The 18,256-nt window shown below is 41.8% G+C and overlaps 1 protein-coding gene across 3 annotated transcripts in view; it reads left to right on the top strand.

Annotated features, from left to right (window-relative positions):
- The first annotated feature begins 8,433 nt into the window (after positions 1-8,433).
- The window catches only part of LNX1 (ligand of numb-protein X 1), a 71,228-nt gene continuing 61,405 nt past the window's right edge, over positions 8,434-18,256 (top strand). The window contains exons 1-2 of one of the 3 annotated variants that reach the window (XM_027885506.1): positions 8,434-8,489; positions 12,420-12,898. In XM_027885506.1, coding sequence (XP_027741307.1) covers positions 12,510-12,898 — 389 coding nt within the window. In that variant the 5' untranslated portion in view covers positions 8,434-8,489; positions 12,420-12,509. Of the gene's footprint in view, positions 8,490-12,419; positions 12,899-16,402; positions 16,881-18,256 lie in introns of those variants that run through there. The other 2 variants (XM_027885507.1, XM_027885508.1) reach the window with 2 other exon arrangements.

Genomic DNA, 18,256 nt, shown 5'->3' with positions numbered 1-18,256 from the left:
ATTATGTGTGGAGAGGTGCCATTTGTACTGCAGCTGCTTTTTAGCCCATCGTTTTATTAATCCTCTGGAAATCCATTTCTTCCCCTCCCCCAGGTTAAAACCCACAAAGTCTCGGTGCAGCTGTAGGAGGTAAATTGAGGCTACAGTTACTGCTGCTGTATCTTGCTGTTTGATTTTATGCATATAACTGCAGCTGAAGTGAGGAAAGAAAGAGAACTTGGTTTACTTATTATCTTTAGCTCATGTTCACCTCCACTCACTTCAGCTTGCCAGTTCTTCACTCAAATCATCTTGTAATTCAATACAGGTGTATGCAGGGCTTGCACACCTGTTTATGTGAATGAATAGAAATAACTTCTTATAAGTTTCATTTCTACCCATAAGCCTTATAATTCATATGAGAACGTGTATTTGCATAGACATGCCAACATAGAACCCAGAACTACAATGAGGATATGTGGATGTCCTCACACACTGAAATACATGCTTACTCTGCAGACAAGAGGTCCAAGTACATAAATCAGCAGGACCTGTTCACATGTTTGAACATCTTAATGTTTAGGGGTGTTTTTAATGACCATGGATGAACTTATTGACATCTACCAATGAAAAACATAAAAAGCAGGAAAGGCATGCATATTAGAGTAATATTTCATGCTTTTCTACAGTGCCTGATGACTAGAAGAGGGTTCATCCAACAGCAGGGAAAGCAACAATACTTTACATGACTATACTGGCACTACACAAGGGACTTTTCCCACAGTCTCCTGTAGAAAGGGAGCTCCTTGCTCATCCCACTCTCCAAAGCTTTTTTCATTTGGTCATTCAGGTTCATGCGGAACAACATCAAGACAGCTCCATCAACTCACTGAAACAGCACTGTCTGTTTTCTGCTGTTGTTGGAAAAGCACAAATTCTGACCTGCAAATAAAAGCCAGGATTCACTGTCAGACATTTGGAAAGCTGCTGCTGTGTGAGGAGTACATCAGTACTCACATCCACTTTCCTAAGACTGAAAGGAAGTAATCTGTTACTAATTTGCTATTTTATTCTTCCATCCCAAACCTCAGAGTCTATGTATGTTCTCCAAAAACATAAATTGAAATTATCTGGGAAAGTTTGTTTCATTGTTATCTTTTCCTTGCCACCTGAAAATATTCTTTGTCCTACTCCTAAATTCTCTTACTTGTTTGTGGTCCTGTACAAGTGTCCTCCACTTTGCTCTCATGGGTTCTGCTTTTTGGATGGGTGTTTCAAGCCCATATGTTTGAGTGTTAACTGCATCAGGACTTCATTGTACACAGAGTTGGCAAGAGGAATTTTCCTGGCTCTGGGTTGAGATCGTCTATCAGGAGAGAAAATTGAATTGTCTTTTGGAAGAAGTTTGAAGGTGCTGGCATCTTCCCCGAGCATAGCCTTTCTTTTGTAAAACGGGAATAAATCTTGCACGCAGGATGAGATGATAGATTAGCTCCATTTCACTGCAAACCAGGAAATCAAACAGCATTGTTTCCAGAAGCAAGGTAAATTAAAAAAGGCTTTCAAATGCCGAGAGTCTCTTCCAGGCTGGCTGCTGGAGGGAAGCGGTCCCGTATTTCTGGAACTCTCAGCCCTGTTTGCAGGGCTAGATACTGCCACCTGATTCCGTTCACTGCAGGGGTAGGTGGAGGCCTGTGGCTGATGTGGCTCTGTGGCCAGAGCCTTTTGAGAAGCTGATGAGCCCCTTCTCTTGTTAAAATATCTGGACACTGGTGTCCTGCAAGACTGCCTGACTTAGCACTTGTTTGCAGTCCATGTCCAGTTCTTTCACTGAAATTTGTGCTCCTAGAAGCTGGGATGCACAAGTATACAGTTGATCTTTTCCCAAGGGCTCAATCTGAATCTGTAAAAAGGATCATTACCTGAATCATGTGATTCAAAGGGACTCAACATGGAAGAAAAACTTTCACCTTCAATACATGTTCAGGGAATGGTTAGTTGGCAGCTCCTGTTGCATACAACTGCTTCCCATCCCTCTGAGTAAACATCAATTAGTCCTTTACAAGGAACTAAACAGTCTCAAACTTCCTACCTGTCTAGCTGCTTCTGGTAACTCTCTCATTGGTCCTCCAGTTTTACTTTAATATGCCTGCAACATCCTTATTAAAACAAAGAGCCTTAATAAGATGATGGTTTTCATCTGCCAGTAATATCTTGTAAGGAATGATGGCTATTTCCCTGTCTGGACCGATACATCTTTCAGAAAATGGCTTGTTTGAAAATAGGTTAAGTTTGGTCAGATTTTGGATATAATTCTTGTCTATTTTTTACTTGTCTTTTCCTTACTCTTTTGCTTTCCATGCCTACAGCTATATGGTATAGTTACTGTTGAGATATTGATGTTAAAAAAATACAAGTGATTATTTTATTTTATTTTCTCCTTCAAAGGTGATTTTGTACTACATATTTAATGGTATCCGTTCACAGAGGATTTTGCAAGTAGAACCCAGTTCTGGAAAGTATAGCTTTGGATTTTCATAGTTGCAGTCTGAGAAGTCATCCAATCATACTACTAATATTTAAAAGAATGTTGCAGATTAGATTGAGTCAAAAAGGGTTTGAGGCATTGAAATAGCTGTGATTTATAGGAGGAATTTCAAAGAATTAAAAAATCCCCTTTCCTGCGTGCATGCAGCAGATCACATCTGATTGTGAGGAAGGATGCAGGAAGCAGGACGGTTTGAGCATGTAATTCCTAATTGGTTTCTCATCACACAACTAACAGCACACAATTGGTCTTCACACCCACAGAACCGGTTCTGGAAGCAGATACTGATTCAGCCACAGACTTAACTATCTTTCCCAGGCTGGTGTCACTCGTGTGTCCTGGCTGACAAAACCTTAGTAAGCTCCTTGTTTTTAAGGAGAATATTACAAGGCCATCAGCAACACATGCATGTTAATTAGCAATGGGCTTTGAGGAAGTTCCCACAAGACCCCAATTAAAGCACTGATGAATCAAGAACAGTGAGTAGTATTCACATACTCAGGGATGTTATTTCCCAGCACTGAGCAGATGAGGGCAGAACCAGGCTCTAGAGGATGTGTTTTGGTGGATGAGGGCTTGGTCACTACAATAAACAAAATTTACTTGTCGTGGCATTTGTTAGACAGGGATATTAGTCATTATCCTGCTACCAAAAAAAAAAAAAAAAAAAAAGGTTCCCTGAAACAGAAACTATTGCTATTACACAGCCTCATCTAGAGAGAGCTGCTTCCACTCTTGCTTGAATACTTTGTGTTTACCCAGTCCTTTCCGTTTGGAAGAAAGTTATGCTGCACAGCTCCCTCCCAGACGAGCAGTAGGGACTATCTGCCCATATAAATGGGCACTGTCATCACTACTTCTTAAGAGGTTTGTTCAAGACCCAAAAAGTAACCTGTTCTAGCCCCAGAAAACTGATAGTCAGACCGCAGTAACTGGGCTTCGGGGTTCAGCCTCTTCAGTGTGTAATATGTCTACCTCTTTCAAAGAGTGCTTTTTTCTTAAATGTGAAATTCAGCACTTGGCATTGCAAAACATCTGTAAGCTGATCAAAATTTCTTCCCCATGCCCACTGAAATTTCAATTTATGGCTGCATGTTGTGTGTTTGCCTGTGATTTCATGGGCTGTCCTCGGGCTGTGCCACTCTTCCAAGTTGTTGAAATTTACTTATTTGCTACCTTGCCTGTGCTTGTGCTCTCCTTTCTCCAGATTCCTGAATGGGACTGGACTCCAGCAGCTGTGACCCTGGGACTGGGTGAGAGGGAATGCTTTGGGATTGTGTTATTTTAAAGAGCAGAGTGTCACTGTTTTGTGCAGTTCTTCAAAAGGGACTGTTTTTTTCTGGTTGGAATGTGTTTATTCAGTCATTTTTTGTGGATCCAAGTGGCAGGAGGAAGAAAGAGTAAGACACGGATATAATTTAAGTTATAGACATTTACAGAGCTGTAATTTAAATTATATATTGTATATAACTTTTCCTAATAATTTTTATTATATATAATATAATAATAATTATATCTAAATTATAGTACTGGAGTTAGGTGCAACATAAGTAGAACTGAGATACAGATAATTAAATACTTACTCCATTGAGTTTGCTTAATTTTGCTTCTGAATGCAATGGACCAGAGATTTTAACTCAAGTGTTTGTTTCTCCTGTTTAGACAAGTCACTCTCAAGAGTGAGATGCTGCAAGTTGCTACAGTCCCCCCATAGGACCATGTTCACAAAGCAGAGGATGCAGTCCTAGAATTCAGGAGTTTGCAAGGATTTTCCCTCAGATCAGGTCTGAGAACATCTCTGAGTTCACATTGCTTCAAAAAGCCTCTTGTGACAGAAGCTGGGCCTTGGCCCCACGGCATGGGAGCAACTAGGTACCCGTTCCCCTGCTCACCTAACCATGCTATGGGCTGCTTCTAAAAAAAGGTCCCCACAGGGTGTTATGAGAACTTATTAAGTAGTTTGTCAAGCATTAAGAAACTCCTGGATCAGAGAAGCAGTTGTAAAGGCACAATGTAATTAAAGCTTGGCTTCCTTTATTATGTGTTATTAGCAGGACTATCCATCATATGTTCTGCACTTGGTAGATATTAAATATTATCTCATGGTCACACGTGAGAAGATGCTGTGGGATCTGAGGGTGGCAGGCACTGTGGCTGTGAGAGGCAGGTTGAGGTGTAAGGCTTCAATATCCTGTGGGGAAGAAATCCTCCACTGCTTTTTCGTTCCCTCTTCATCAGCTCTTCCATCCCCTGGCACTGGGAGGGCAGAGAGATAGCATCACCCGCTTGCCCAGCTGATCCACTTGGGGCCCTGGGAGAGTATTGTAAAGACAGATAAAGACTTACTAGGAAGCTGTATTAAGTTACGATTTTCACGTTCCCAGGCATTTTTCCCTGCCTATTGCATTGTTATTTTAAAGTTAAGTAGGGCAGGCCCGCATGAAGAACACGTGGTCTGCATTCCCCATCGCAGAGACACAGCAGACTCACTTGCAGCAAGGACCCAGGACGCACTCCCTCATGCAGTTTGCTTGGAATGTTGTACTTATTCCTGGCTACCAGCATCTTAGAGGGTAGCTGAGGCACGTGGTTTGTCCAGCCACACAAATACAGTTTTGTCATTTGGTTAAATGGCTGAAAGCAAGCTTGTGGTATTTGTGAGGTTGCCAGTCTTGCCAAAGTCAGAGCAATCAGCCAAATCGGAGTGGTAACGCACCTTTTGTTACATAACTAACTGTGCAATTTTATAATTTAGTATGTGAAATGCCGATGGCATTTATTATGTCAATTAGGATGAGCATATGTTTAGGAAGCCCTTTAGGAGGCAATCATAATTGCTCACATAGCCTTGCTTCGGCCACATGATTGACTTCCTTTGAGCAGGTGGACTGTGTGCCTTTGGGAAGCAGTTACCCACAGCCTGCCCATTTTGCTACAGCTCATCTTTGCACTTGGGAGTCTGAGCATGGAGTTCTGGCATAAGCTATTGGTCCAAGTCTGAGTTTACTGAACTTTGAAAAAAGCAAGAAACAGAAGTTACTACCTCAGTCAACACAGTATTTGACAATTAGAGACATGCCAGCAACAAGTTTTCTCAGAAGTACTTCTCTCTGCTAAGGTGAGTTCATTCCTAGGACGTGTTCTTGGTAGTGTGGAGAGGTTAACATGTGGATATGTACTGTCTTATTCAGATCTTCTCTTCACTCACATCTTGTCCAGCTGTTCCTAATATTCTCAAATTACTTCTGGGCTGATTTTTTTTCATTTTAATATGCTGAGTAAAGTTCTGTATCCTTGAAATTGTCAGAAAGAGCAATCCAGGTTTGTGTGGGCGTGCGAGAGACAGACAGACAAAAAGGCGGAATATACTTCCATACATTCCTAACAGACATTTCAGCTATGTAGTTCCACAGTGAAAAGCTTTTTCCAACATTGGTTTATTCTGTAAATTCCAGCATGAGCCACAGAGAAAACCATTTTTTTTTTCAAGCAGTCTGGTTCTGATTTTAGAAGTTGTTGTGCTTGCAGGCACAGTATGACATTTCTGTTAGGTTTCACAGCTTGAGCTACAACTTAAAAAGTTGGGGTTATTCACCTATTATACTGTACCACTGGATTTTTCTATTCAGTTAGAAATGCCTTTCATCATTAAAAGCTCTGCAAAATGCTTTGATTGTTATAAGCTATGAGAAGGACTTTTAGACTAACAATAACTTTGAAAAACTAGCTGTCGTAAAGGTGCGGCCAGGCAGAGAAGACGGTTTTGAGCTCCTATTTGTTGTCTCAAAGACATTCTGTATTGATTGTACTGAACTTTTAAATACAATTATTTTCCTCTAAGACCCAGTTCTAACAGTCTTTCTTATCATCTTAAAAGTCCAGCTGAATTCTTATCTGCTAAATCTATATCTCCAGGATCACCAGCTATCCTCCAGCTATTGACTTTCTACCTGGAGGTATGCATCTTGCCTCTGCCCATAACAAATCTCCAACTAACTACACCTCTGGCAGAAATAAAATGTTGTGACTGTTCTTTAGTTAGAATAGATTTAAAAATAAGTGAAAAGGAAAAAAAAAAAAAAAAGGAGAGAGTAAGATATACGAAGGAGGATAGCTGGTCTCAAGGCATGATGATAAGATTTTGAGCACGTTAGTGTTTCATAACCTTCCTTCAAACAGAGTTTCAAGTCTAGGCACACTGACTCACCCCTTTGGCCATTAGTGCAGCTATGGCAGGAGTGGTGCAAATTATTACATGATATTTTATAGCCACATCTTTGAAATGTGAATCACTGTCTTTTTGAATCTAAAATACTGTATAATACATATTATTGGAGTATGGGTCACTCTGTGTTCTCCACAACTGTTCCATAGTACCACCTTGAACAGTAAAGTCAGAGTAATCTATAAAAAAACTTCATTTGGGTAGAAGTTGTTAGTGGTACAAAACATGGTAACGGGAAACCTGGGAGGCCTGTTCCTGTTACCACAGAAGGCAGTTTGATGAAAGATCATAAATTAAAACAGTTAATTTTTACAAAAGACAAATAGTTTTGTATAAGCATTCAACCTGATACTTCATTATAAAGCCCTGAATATGACATAAGTGGTGTGATCTCATAATTCTGTGCTCTAATAGGAGCAGTAAGGTTTATACTCTCTTGAGTATGGTCACAGCCAACCCTGTGTAACCTGAGGGCTGTAACTTGTGTAACTTTTGCTTGTGAGGGTGAAGGAGAATCTCTGCTCCCTCCTTCCTGGCTCTGATCCACTCTTCTCCCCAGTGTATGTGAGCCACTAGATGGGGACAGTGCCCACATCGCCTAACCTGGTCATGTCTAGCCACTGGCAGCTGGGCTGAGGCTTCATTAAAGGGCTGTGACCTTGAAAGCTGCTGAGCCTCCTAACAATTTGATGTGGGTACTTTTTAACATTAACAAGCAAGATGGCAGTCTCCAGGCTCTCAGCAAAACAAGATGAGTATCAAGAAAGGCACAAGTGGTGGTTGAAGCATGCTCACAGCTTGAGTGGTGAAAGGAAGGCCAAGTTAAAGCATCCCTGGAAGAATAAGGAGCTTCTAACTTTACTTGGTAGCTGGCAATGCCACTGTGGCGGAGTGGTTTCCTTGCATGCCTGCAGACCAGCACCTTTGGCCATACAGTGTCATGCTGAACCACATAAATGGATGGCTGTGACTCACTTAGAAATGCACATTCATAGGAGATAACAGCCCGTGCAGGGGCTGGGGGAAGGATGCAGAATGACTTTGCTATCACAGTTTAGCTAAGAAGAGCATAACAGCACTGTCAGTAGTACCTCCGCTTCCTACAGGGTTGTATAGCAGAGGAACAGGGCATGAAAAAGCATCCTCTTTTAATGAGCAGATACAGGATTTTTTATGCACACAGTCAGAGTCCAAAAATAAAACAGGAGCATTAATCACTTAAACACAAAGAGAAAACCAAACCAAACAAAAACTCAAACCAAGTCAATCTTACAATCAGAATCCGTTTCCTTCCATATGCTCCCAAGGACTTCATTACCACCAAGCCATGCTACTTCAGAGCCACTGGGACTAAATTTCTCTAACTGTAATGCAGCTCATCTGTTTTGCAGTGACGCCTGCTCAGTGGCTTGTCTTTCACTATTTGTGATTTAAGCCAGTAGCTGCCCCTCCAGGCTCTGTGTCGCTGTTTCTCCGGTCTTTAGGCAACTGTTTTTTCTATCCTGTGGTAGCCACTTCCTCAGTATCTTTCATCATTTAATTATTTTCCTTTTAGCCTCTGTTACTCACTTTTTGCTACCTGAAGTTTCTTCCATTTTGTGCCATGCTACTTCCAAGTGCAGCCTCCTGAACAGCTGGGTTAATATTTGATGGTGTGGCTGGCAGAGGCAATGAGGTTCTACCTCTCTGCTTGGCGAGCCCTCCTCTTGCTACACTGCTGCCAGTGTAACTGTCGTGGTAAGTCAGTATTTAAGCTTAAGTTTGGTTAAATGCTTCATTTGGATGGGACAACTGTGAGCGTGGCTATGCAAGGAAACAAAAGGCATACTCTCTACCCTCTCTCCATGTTTACTGTCCATGCTTTTTGTCTGGGTTTGTTGTTATTCTCTTAAATGCTTCCGGTGGCTGCAAGTTCCTAAGCAGTGAAGACCAGTAAGGTACAAACTCTGTCAAAGCAATGCAGGCTGTTGGGTAACTTTTTAAGAAATACGTTATCGTGATAGTGGGTTTCACTGTGGTCACAGCCCTGGGGATTATTTCATGTCCTGATGTGACCATTCCCTTTCCAGCCTGTGGCTGAAAATTTGGCAATCCAGATGACAATGTTCTTCCTTCATTGTTTATACTGTGCTTCAGGTCTCTGCCTTGGACTGAAGCTTGATTGCTTCAGTCAACAACACTGACATTCTTACAGTGTATCACAACACTGACATTCTTACAAATCAGTGCTTAATTTTCTTTATCCAAGACAAGCTGTGTTAGACACTGTACAACTGTGGGATCTGAATTGTTGAAAACTACCTGCACAGCAGCAAAATGGCAAATGCTGTTGATGTCTGCTAGGGCACGGCACCACCACCTCCTCTAAAAGCTCCTCCTGCCAATCATCCATGCATCGACTAGTTTCTGTCAATATGGCTTTTACTGTAAGGAGCATGAGACTGCCAAGGTGGCATCCACTCTCTGCTGAGGCTGCCAGTGGTGGTTGACACCAATTGTAAATGAATGTAGGATTACTTCCTCTCCTTTCCCCTCTCCTCTTCCCACAAGAAGGGCCTTGAAAAATAGAAGTTCAACCAGATAATAATTGCCTTTTTATTTCACTGGGGTTTTCCGTTTACCTGTACAGGTTTCCTTGCTGAAAGTGTTTTATTTTTTTATTTATTCATAGGTAATAGAAGAAGTAGAAATAAACTCTGGTAGTAACAGGCCAATTTTAAATTTCCTTCCCCCTTTCTTCTACACCATTCAAGAGGAATTGAGGCTTTAATCTTCCTGAAAGGACAGGAAATTAATTATGTAGCTATTATGAGAGCACATAAATGTTATGAATACAAATAACTGTAAACATTGCAAACAACAATCTGTGTGACAACTCTGTCACATGTCCTCTATGCTAACCCTTTTGGTGGTATAATTACCCTCTCAAAGATGGCAATCATTTCATTGCTTGATATGTCCAGCAGTTTATAAAAAGATTCATCGTGGATGAACATGGACCAGGTTAGCCAGATGAAGCTGAGATTTTTTTTTTTGAATTTATATTATTATGTAGTCTAAATTTTCTAAATAAATTATTAGTATGTCAGACTCATAAAGATTATCTGTAATGTCACCAGGACAGTCAGACTTTGCTTCCTCTGGGGCTTCTCTGATCATTTTTGCTGCAGCAGGGCATGGCCTTAAGGCAGTGATTCCTGTTGTCATTGCAAAAATAATTGCAGTCACTTTGGAGCTGTAGCAACGTTTCCAGCTGTACCTAATTTGTGTCAGAGGAATTGATGTGTTGTACATGTGAGAGAAAAGAAGCAGTACTTTCACGATTAGGGCACAAGGTTGGGAAGGGGCGGTTGGGATGCCCACACTCCTGTTCCTGCAGATTGCTCCCCGATCAGAGCAGGGTTTCAGCTTTACCTTTCAGCAGGTTTGCTGGTGGGAGCTGTGTGTTTGGTCTCCTGCCAGCAGCAAGCAAGAATTTCTGTCCTTGGGAACATCCATGAGGCAACAAAATGTGGAGGTTGGTTGTATTTTGATGTGTGGTACATGGGGAAATCACCCATATGGATCTACCTGTGTGTAGTGGTACAAGAGAATGTGGCAGAGGAGTGGAGAAGCAGCGTGATAATGCCCACATCCCTGGTTGCCCCAGGTGCAAGGTCTTTGACAGTGTAAGAAAAAACAAAGTTCATAATGCAGTGCTATTTTTGTCATGCTTTATTGATTTTTAATTAATTTTACATCTATTTTTAAAGCCACAATCCTGCAAGTTCCCAAGCCATATGTTGCCATTCTTGCAAGCCGTCATGTTGACTTGAGATGGGCTTCCCCTGTGAGTGAGGGATGTGGAGAGCAGCTGAATGTTCTCCTTCTTTCTCGCAAAACACAGCTGCTGGTAGATCAAACACCAGCTCGCAGCCACCCCACTTCACTGAGAAGTTGTCAAAGAATTTCCTACCAGCACCCCTTGCAGTGCCTGAACAATCCCCACCTCAGCCTCTGAACATCTTTTGTCTTGTTTCATTTTGCTGCATTTCACCTTGATAGGACCAAATAATTCCTGTATTAAGACAACAGGCAGGGCTGTTTTCTGCACTATAGAGAGATGTTTGTTTCTTCACAGTTTTTCATAAAGCTCCCATGAATATCTTTACAAAAGGAAACATTTGGCCCAGTATAGAGTATTTTAAACATTTGCAAGGGTTCTAATTCCATTGAAGCTACTGCTAATCAGGAGACACAGCTTATGCAGAACTTAGTCTTGCAAGCAAAAACTATTATTTTGCAGGCACTTAACATAATTTCTATATCAGAATAAGATCTAAAAAATCATTGAAGTAAATGTATGACATTTAAGCATCTGGTTAGAGTTAGTGGAGCTATTATTTTACCTTCACGTCAGAAAAACCCTGCCATGTTAAAGTTTAATCTCTCAGGTTTAGAGCCCATGAGCTTTGCATAAAAATAAGGTTTTATTTATATGAAAATATGCTCTGTCATAGACAGACTTCTTTTATTATTCTTTCCCCCATTTGCCCTCAAACGTGTGTGTCTGAGGCTGACACATTGTCTCAGCAAATTAAGTCAAGCTGGAAGCAAGGGTAGAGTATTACAGCAGAGCAGCAAAAAAGATTTACATTTTCAAGCAAGAGCAGTAATTAGGCCATTGCATATTTTATATTCTCATGTTTATTTTCAAAGCAGTATAACAAAATAAGCCTAGATATAATGAGACCTAAGTGCTCCAAAGAGCAGTTGGGGTTCATCAAGTAAAAACTACAAATTACTCTTCAGTTTTGCTGCCACCCACAGAGTTTACATCTCTAAAATACCAGCAGACAGGTGCTTTGGCCAGAGCTAATTGGATTTGTAGTTAGTGACATACTGGGTTTCTGTATTACAAATTATGAAGGAAATAGGCCTATTTTTTAGTGATACAGTACATGGCATTGTGTTGTCCCCTTCAGCATGTGGGGTATTTGGTGCTTTGGGAAGTAATGAAGTTTTGAACTGATTATGCTGGTGCAGGTGGTTATAACTACTTGACTTCAGGCAGATAAACTTTGAATGCAGGGGCCCAGGTCCATTGCTGCTGTGGTATGAGGATGGTCTAGAGGGCCCCAAGCTCTAAGTTCTCATGACCCAAATTGTCTTCTCTCTGGCTACACATAAAGTGTTTGTATGCTTGTGTGCATTAGGTGAAGCTGCCGCTCTCTCATGCTGTGCTGAGGAGGTGGTTTGGGCAGTAACCATTATTCTTAGCTGCATTTCTTTCTTCTTTCATTATTTGTTAGCTACTTTATTGCAGTCTTTGTTTACACACAATGCTGCTTTTCCAGCAGAAGTAATGTCGCCACAAAATCAGCTGATGGAACTGCAATTGTATGCTAATTTAAGGTTTTCAACTGTTAAATGCCAGTAGTATTTCTCTCTATTTTGATATTTTTCTTTACACTGAGAGTATCTGTGTAAATTGAGCTCAATTTAAGAGAATAGAAGTCCCTGGAATTAACTCTCCTTTTTTCTGCCCCCTTCTTTGCTTCACCCACCCATTCTAAAGATGCAATCATTCCCTAATATCTGCTAAAATACTTCATAGCCATATACATACTGTAAGTATGGTAAGAGAACACAACGCAGAACATAATTCCCTGGCTTTCCTCCCCACAGATCTGATGGCACGCAAGCCTTGCTGCAGCTCTCATGAATAGGAAACAGGTATTCCCACCTGCCCCCTTTTGAATTGCATCAATTCTGATTATGAGCCAGAAAAAAGAAGAAGAAATGGAGGACAGCTCCCCGCCGCTCTGTGTCACCTGCGGCCAAGCGCATTTACCGGAAGAAAACCACTTGTACAGCTACACCGAAGAAGTAGATGATGATCTGATATGCCACATTTGCCTGCAACCTTTGCTTCAGCCATTAGATACACTCTGCGGTCACACCTTCTGCACATCCTGCCTTACAAACTTCCTTGTGGAAAAAGACTTCTGCCCCATGGACCGCAAGCTTGTGATTCTCCAGACATGCAGGAAGTCCAGCATACTAGTGAATAACCTCCTGGACAAGCTAATGGTTAGCTGCCCTTTCACAGAACACTGCTCAGAAGTCATGCAACGGGGTCACCTCGAACAGCATTTCCAAACCCAGTAAGTTGTTGTTGATAGACCTTTTTTTCACTCTTTTTCTTGAGTAGAGGAAAAAACATCATCAGTTAGTGCTGATCAAAATAAACAGTTAATGTAAAGAAAGATTTGTTGATTTCATCCCCAATGAATAGCTACAGTATCATTAATTTAGAGCTGAATTTAGTCCATTATATGACAATATCTCACTTTTTTTTTTTTTTTTTTTTAGAAACAAATGCATTCAAGGTACTTCATGCTATAGTTAGCAGTTCTGGGTGGATACCGTGTGGTTAGCTGCATAATGGAAGTGTGTATGTAGTCCAAAGAGATCTGTGAGTTTTGGGAAGCTGAATTATTATAAATATTTTAATAGCACATTAAGGGTTTTGTAATTGCCCTTTCTTCAAACCTTTTTTGAGTCACAAATGACCTATATGAGAAGTAGAGCAGAAAATATTCTGGTTTGGAATTGGTATTTGGAGCTGAGTGCTCCTTTCTTCCAGGTGAACACTTACCCAGGGCACTGCACCGTGGGGCTCACAGAGTGACATAGTCTGGAAAAGCACCCTGACTGAACTGCCCCTGCAGACTTACCTCTCCTCATGACTAGGATACTCTCCCTCCTGCCTCTGGGAATGACACCCCCCAGGGAGCAGTTAGGTTCCTCTGCAAGGAGAGAACTGATGACAAATGATTCTCTCTTTTGTAGAGTAGAAGAATGTGCCACTGCTTTTGTCTAGCATCTTCTGCCTTTTTTTAAAGGAAAGAGTAAATATTCAGGGCTGTGGTTTCTGATGGCAGACAAATGATTTGGCATAGTCTGGGTAACAGCACCTCAGGTTGAAGGAGAGATGGGGTCTAAGAGATGCTCTTTTCTGTGATCTGTATCTGTTGTCCAGTGAAATTACTTCCCCTGTGGTTTGCCGGTGTAAATCACGTCGCTTAGCTGTGTGCTTTGGCATGTGCATTGTGGAAGAAGCCTTGAACAACCCGTGCAGGGCTCCAGACTGCTGCTGGGAGCACATTCCTGCACAGACATGGCAATGCTGAGGGTCAGAGCATCCGTGGTGAGCAGGCTGGTGAGCCGGAGAGCAGGGATGTTCACATGGCTGCACACTTCACAGTCTTGGAGAGCAGGGATGTTCACATGGCTGCACACTTCACAGTCTTGAAGCCCGTAATGGGAAATGGCTCTGCAGCCTGCCATTCAAACATGTCCCCATCTGAACTGGAGACCTCATTTCCTGAAGCACCTGAGTTCTCACTAGGAATTTATTCACTGAAGTTACAGTGTTTTAAACAACCAAAAATGTGACCAGTTTGTGCTACTGAAACTGGAAAAAAGCCCATTAGCAACAGGTTTATTGACCCCTTGCAGGGATCATTAGACCACTTTTCACATGCTAGAAGATTGGTGTTTATGGATCTGGGTGCCTTTGGCCCACCCATTTCTGGACCTGGCTTTCCTTGTGAGGGTGCTGCTGGCTCATGGCATGGCAGCAGGTCCCAGACCAGGCCAGCAGTGCTCTGTGAGGTTAGCTGTCTGATGCTAAGGGGAAAAAATAGCAAAGTTAATCATAATCTTCTGCCTTCGGTTAGGACTCCTCTAACAGGCCTCAAATGCTAATTTCAATAGTAATGCAGGTAGAGGGGCTGTCAATCTTCTGTGAGCTGCTGTCACTGAAATCATGTTTCTCTACAGATTCCAGCCACAAAATCTTGAGGCCCTAATGCAAACACCCTTTCCTTTTGCAATACATGTAACTGACTTTAATGTGTTTTAGATCTTCCAGTTTGTGTTAGTTTTTTTTTGACATGGTAATTCTGTGGCCATAAAAGTAGCAGGACACCCACCCCCACACTAATAAATAAGCAGATTAGAATATTGGTTTTTAGGTGAAAGTCACACAACCAGCACAACTGATTTCTAGTGTCGATTCTCCTACGTGGACATGTGCAAGTCACTCCAGTGTCTGAGTATCTCCTCCTTAAAGGTAGTAGTAAAGACGCCCTTCACTACATAACTTACAGAATTGCCTGCTATAAACCATGATTTGGTCCTGTAAATGCATAAAAAATTTTATTCTAGCACTTTTTATTGAATGTCAATGGCCTGATCTTTCCCTCAGGATCTTCAAGATCCTATGCCTCTGGCTTGCTTGGCCTGAGCCCAGCCAGGGCTAGAAAGAATTGTCTCAGTAACATGTCCCCAACAGTCTTTTGAGGTTCCTCCTTCCCTATGTCATGCTCCTTGCACGAAGCCCTGTCTTTGCAAACCCAGGGAGTGGGAGATTGGAGAGGTACACCAAGGGTCTTACTACTTGTAAGGTAGTTCAGTGCAGAGCATTGCTACATAGGCTGGACGTTTGCTTCTTTGCTACTTGTGACATGGATTTTCCTTCCTCAGAGTGGCTGGGAGGGCTGAGCTACCTTAAGACCAAAGGGCAGAGACAGAAGAACAGGAAGCCATAGGGAACTTCTGCTGTTGGGGGTTTCAGTTCTCCTGGCAGTGGGTAGTATAGCCTTGCTGGCATTCCCACTTCATGGAAAAAATAGGAAGGAGCATTCTGAGTGACCTCTAAAGGTGGCCTTCAGTGACCTTGTTCTTGCAGACGCTGTGCAGTACTGTTTGGGTTTTGGTTTTTGTTTTTTTTTAACACAGCATTAATTAATTGTCGCCCAAGATATCTTATGCCTCTGCCTAATTTTATTCTTGAAAGTGTAGAAACCTCTCTTGCCATCCCACCTCCAACTCGTGGCAGGGCAGGAGAGAAGGACAAGAAGGATGCTGTGCTCCCTCATGCCAAGGGACAGATTGAGCAGCCTGAGCTGACGCTGTTCTCTTTAACTCTGATGAATCAACAGAGAGGAGACAAAGTCTTGGACTTTCCTAATAAAACTAATATAATAATAATCATAAACGACCGGTGCCTGTGGTGAGAACAGCTCAAACCCCATCTGAAATCTTAACAGAACATGATCTGTGTTCTCAGTGAATAAGTTAAAGTAGATTCTGCCAGAGTTACCAGGGCAGTCAGCAGTCCTTGCATTTGTTGCATGATTCAGGTTCAGACCAATCACGGTTTTCAGAGATAATATGAAAGTTTCCCCTGATCAGAGATGAGGTCACTGATGAGACAAGGTGAGCTTACTGTTTTATGCTTTGTAATTGACAAGAGAACTTCATAATTTTTTTTTAAACACTGGTTACCATGGAGCAGACCACTGAAAGCATCCTTATTTAAAATGTTTGCTCTTGTATCCTTCAAAAAAACCCTGAGAAGAGACATGTCCTTGGATTATTACATGATTTATGTTTGTACAAAAACATCTGACTGGATTTGGGGAATTCAGACAGAGATGCAAACAGCTAGCAGTTGACTGTGATCTTTTGCGGTGTTTTACTTTAAAAAGGTGTGGTCTTCTGATATCGCCTGCTACAAGACTCCACGGGGGGCATTTTTTCCCCCCTTGTCAGACAGCTACACCCTTCTGTGATGCAGTTTAGCTCGTAACCCATCTGCTTGTGGGCAGTGATGTAAACATACCAGCTGCCTCTGAAGAACCACTCTGAATCCTGCAGGAGGCAGGTCTCTTCCCTGAGCATCGCTCTCCTCTGCAGCATAAGTCACTGTCTCGCCAACCACGCTGTGCTGTCCCTAAACCCTCACATCTACCCATCCGAGAGTCAGATCGAGTAATCCTCTTACAGGTCAATGATTTTTGCAGTGTAGCTTCGCTTAAGGGATTTAAGCTTGATTCGTAATGTGCTACCATTGCGTTGAAATGGAAAGGCTTGCTTAGAAGGGGCTTGGCTGGCACAAAAGCTTCTCGTTGTGTGTCCCACCAGCACAGAGAGACGGTGGGAAGGAGGAAACCTAGCAGCAGTGCCAGCACTGCACTGAAAATGAAGGCTCTCCTGTTACTGGTCCTACCTTGGCTAAGTCCTGCAAACTACATAGACAATGTGGGCAACCTGCACTTCTTGTACTCCGAGCTGTGAGTACGCACAGTCGCGTTGGCGTCGTGCTCTCTGTCTGTCTGTCTCACCCGAGTGGCGGGAAGGGGCTCACCATGAGCATTTTGGGGCGTCTGTCTGTCTGCCTGTGTGTCTGTGCCTGTGCATACGTGCAAAGAAAATCCTGCAACATCTTGCTAACAGCTTCAAACCGTGCTGCTTCCCATCCAGAGAGCTAATAATAGCAGTACGTCCCCATTGCTTTCTGCTTTGGAAGCAGCTGAGACATACTGAGTGAAGCTGCTTTTTTCCGTATCAACTTGCTTTTCTGTGCCGACGATTTTGGTGGTTGTTGGGTTCGCCTTTTTTTTTTGTTTTTTCCATTTTTAAATCTGTGTTTCTTCTTTATTTCCCGTGAATAGCTTTGCAGGGAGCTGGGCAGAGAGGAGGGCATCAGAATAGACACCCCCAGTAGAGCACTCTCTGTGTGTACATGCATAATGTTCTGTGTGTAAAGCTGCATGCCTGTAGCAAAACGCTGAGAAGCCTTTCACCAGAAATAATTCACTTGAGATAGGAAAGAAATTTCCCGTATTTCTGTTTTTGCCCACAGCAGAATGTTATTTTCTCTGTAATGCAAATTTAAATGTAGCAATCCATTCATACATCTTCATGGTTTAACAAAACCCACCTCAAACAACCCCATAGCTCATCTTTCCTACCCATAAAACAAATATTCTATGGTATCAGCTGTAAATGTTACAACTTTAATTTGTGCTTGAATGTTATTGTACTTAGTTAATAGGGCTTTTATGACTAGAAATAGATATTTGTTCCAATATGTTTTCATTAATTATCTTTTGTTTGTATTTTAACAAATTGTTAACTTTCAAGATCTTCATTGAGATAATGAATGAAATGGCTAATTCCTCTCAAAAATGAATAATTACTGTATTATGCCTACGTAATGGAGAATGTTTTAGTAAGAGTTGTGATTAGTACCAATGACAGTAATTTCCAAATGACTTCGTCTCTACAGAAATAGAGAGACAAAAATAGCTGTGTTTTGCAGAAACACAAAGTCCCCTTTTGAAATTCTTGTGTGATGTGCATGGCAACTATTAATAATTTAGTCACACTGCGTACAACAGCTCAGGATTTCTGTATGCCATAGGTGTTTTTAAACATTTAACAAATCTGTTGTTGAGGGCTGCAGCTATGTCCTCATTTTAATTTGCTGGGATTTTGTTTAAGAATAATAATTTAAAAAACTACAAACAACAGAACCAAAAAACAGTTAAGCCAAGCAGGCTACAGGAGCAATCAAGCTCAAAACAGAGCAGATGAACACTTATAATGGAAACAATGGCATCTGGGACATCTAGTTTCCAGGAAAACAAACCGATGAGATTAATCAAAGC

The sequence above is a fragment of the Empidonax traillii genome, unplaced genomic scaffold (assembly GCF_003031625.1).
Source record: "Empidonax traillii isolate 1590-97213 ecotype Southwest subspecies unplaced genomic scaffold, ASM303162v1 scaffold167:size2001844, whole genome shotgun sequence".
NCBI classification, from domain to species: domain Eukaryota; kingdom Metazoa; phylum Chordata; class Aves; order Passeriformes; family Tyrannidae; genus Empidonax; species Empidonax traillii.
This window is presented reverse-complemented; position numbering and strand designations above follow the sequence as displayed.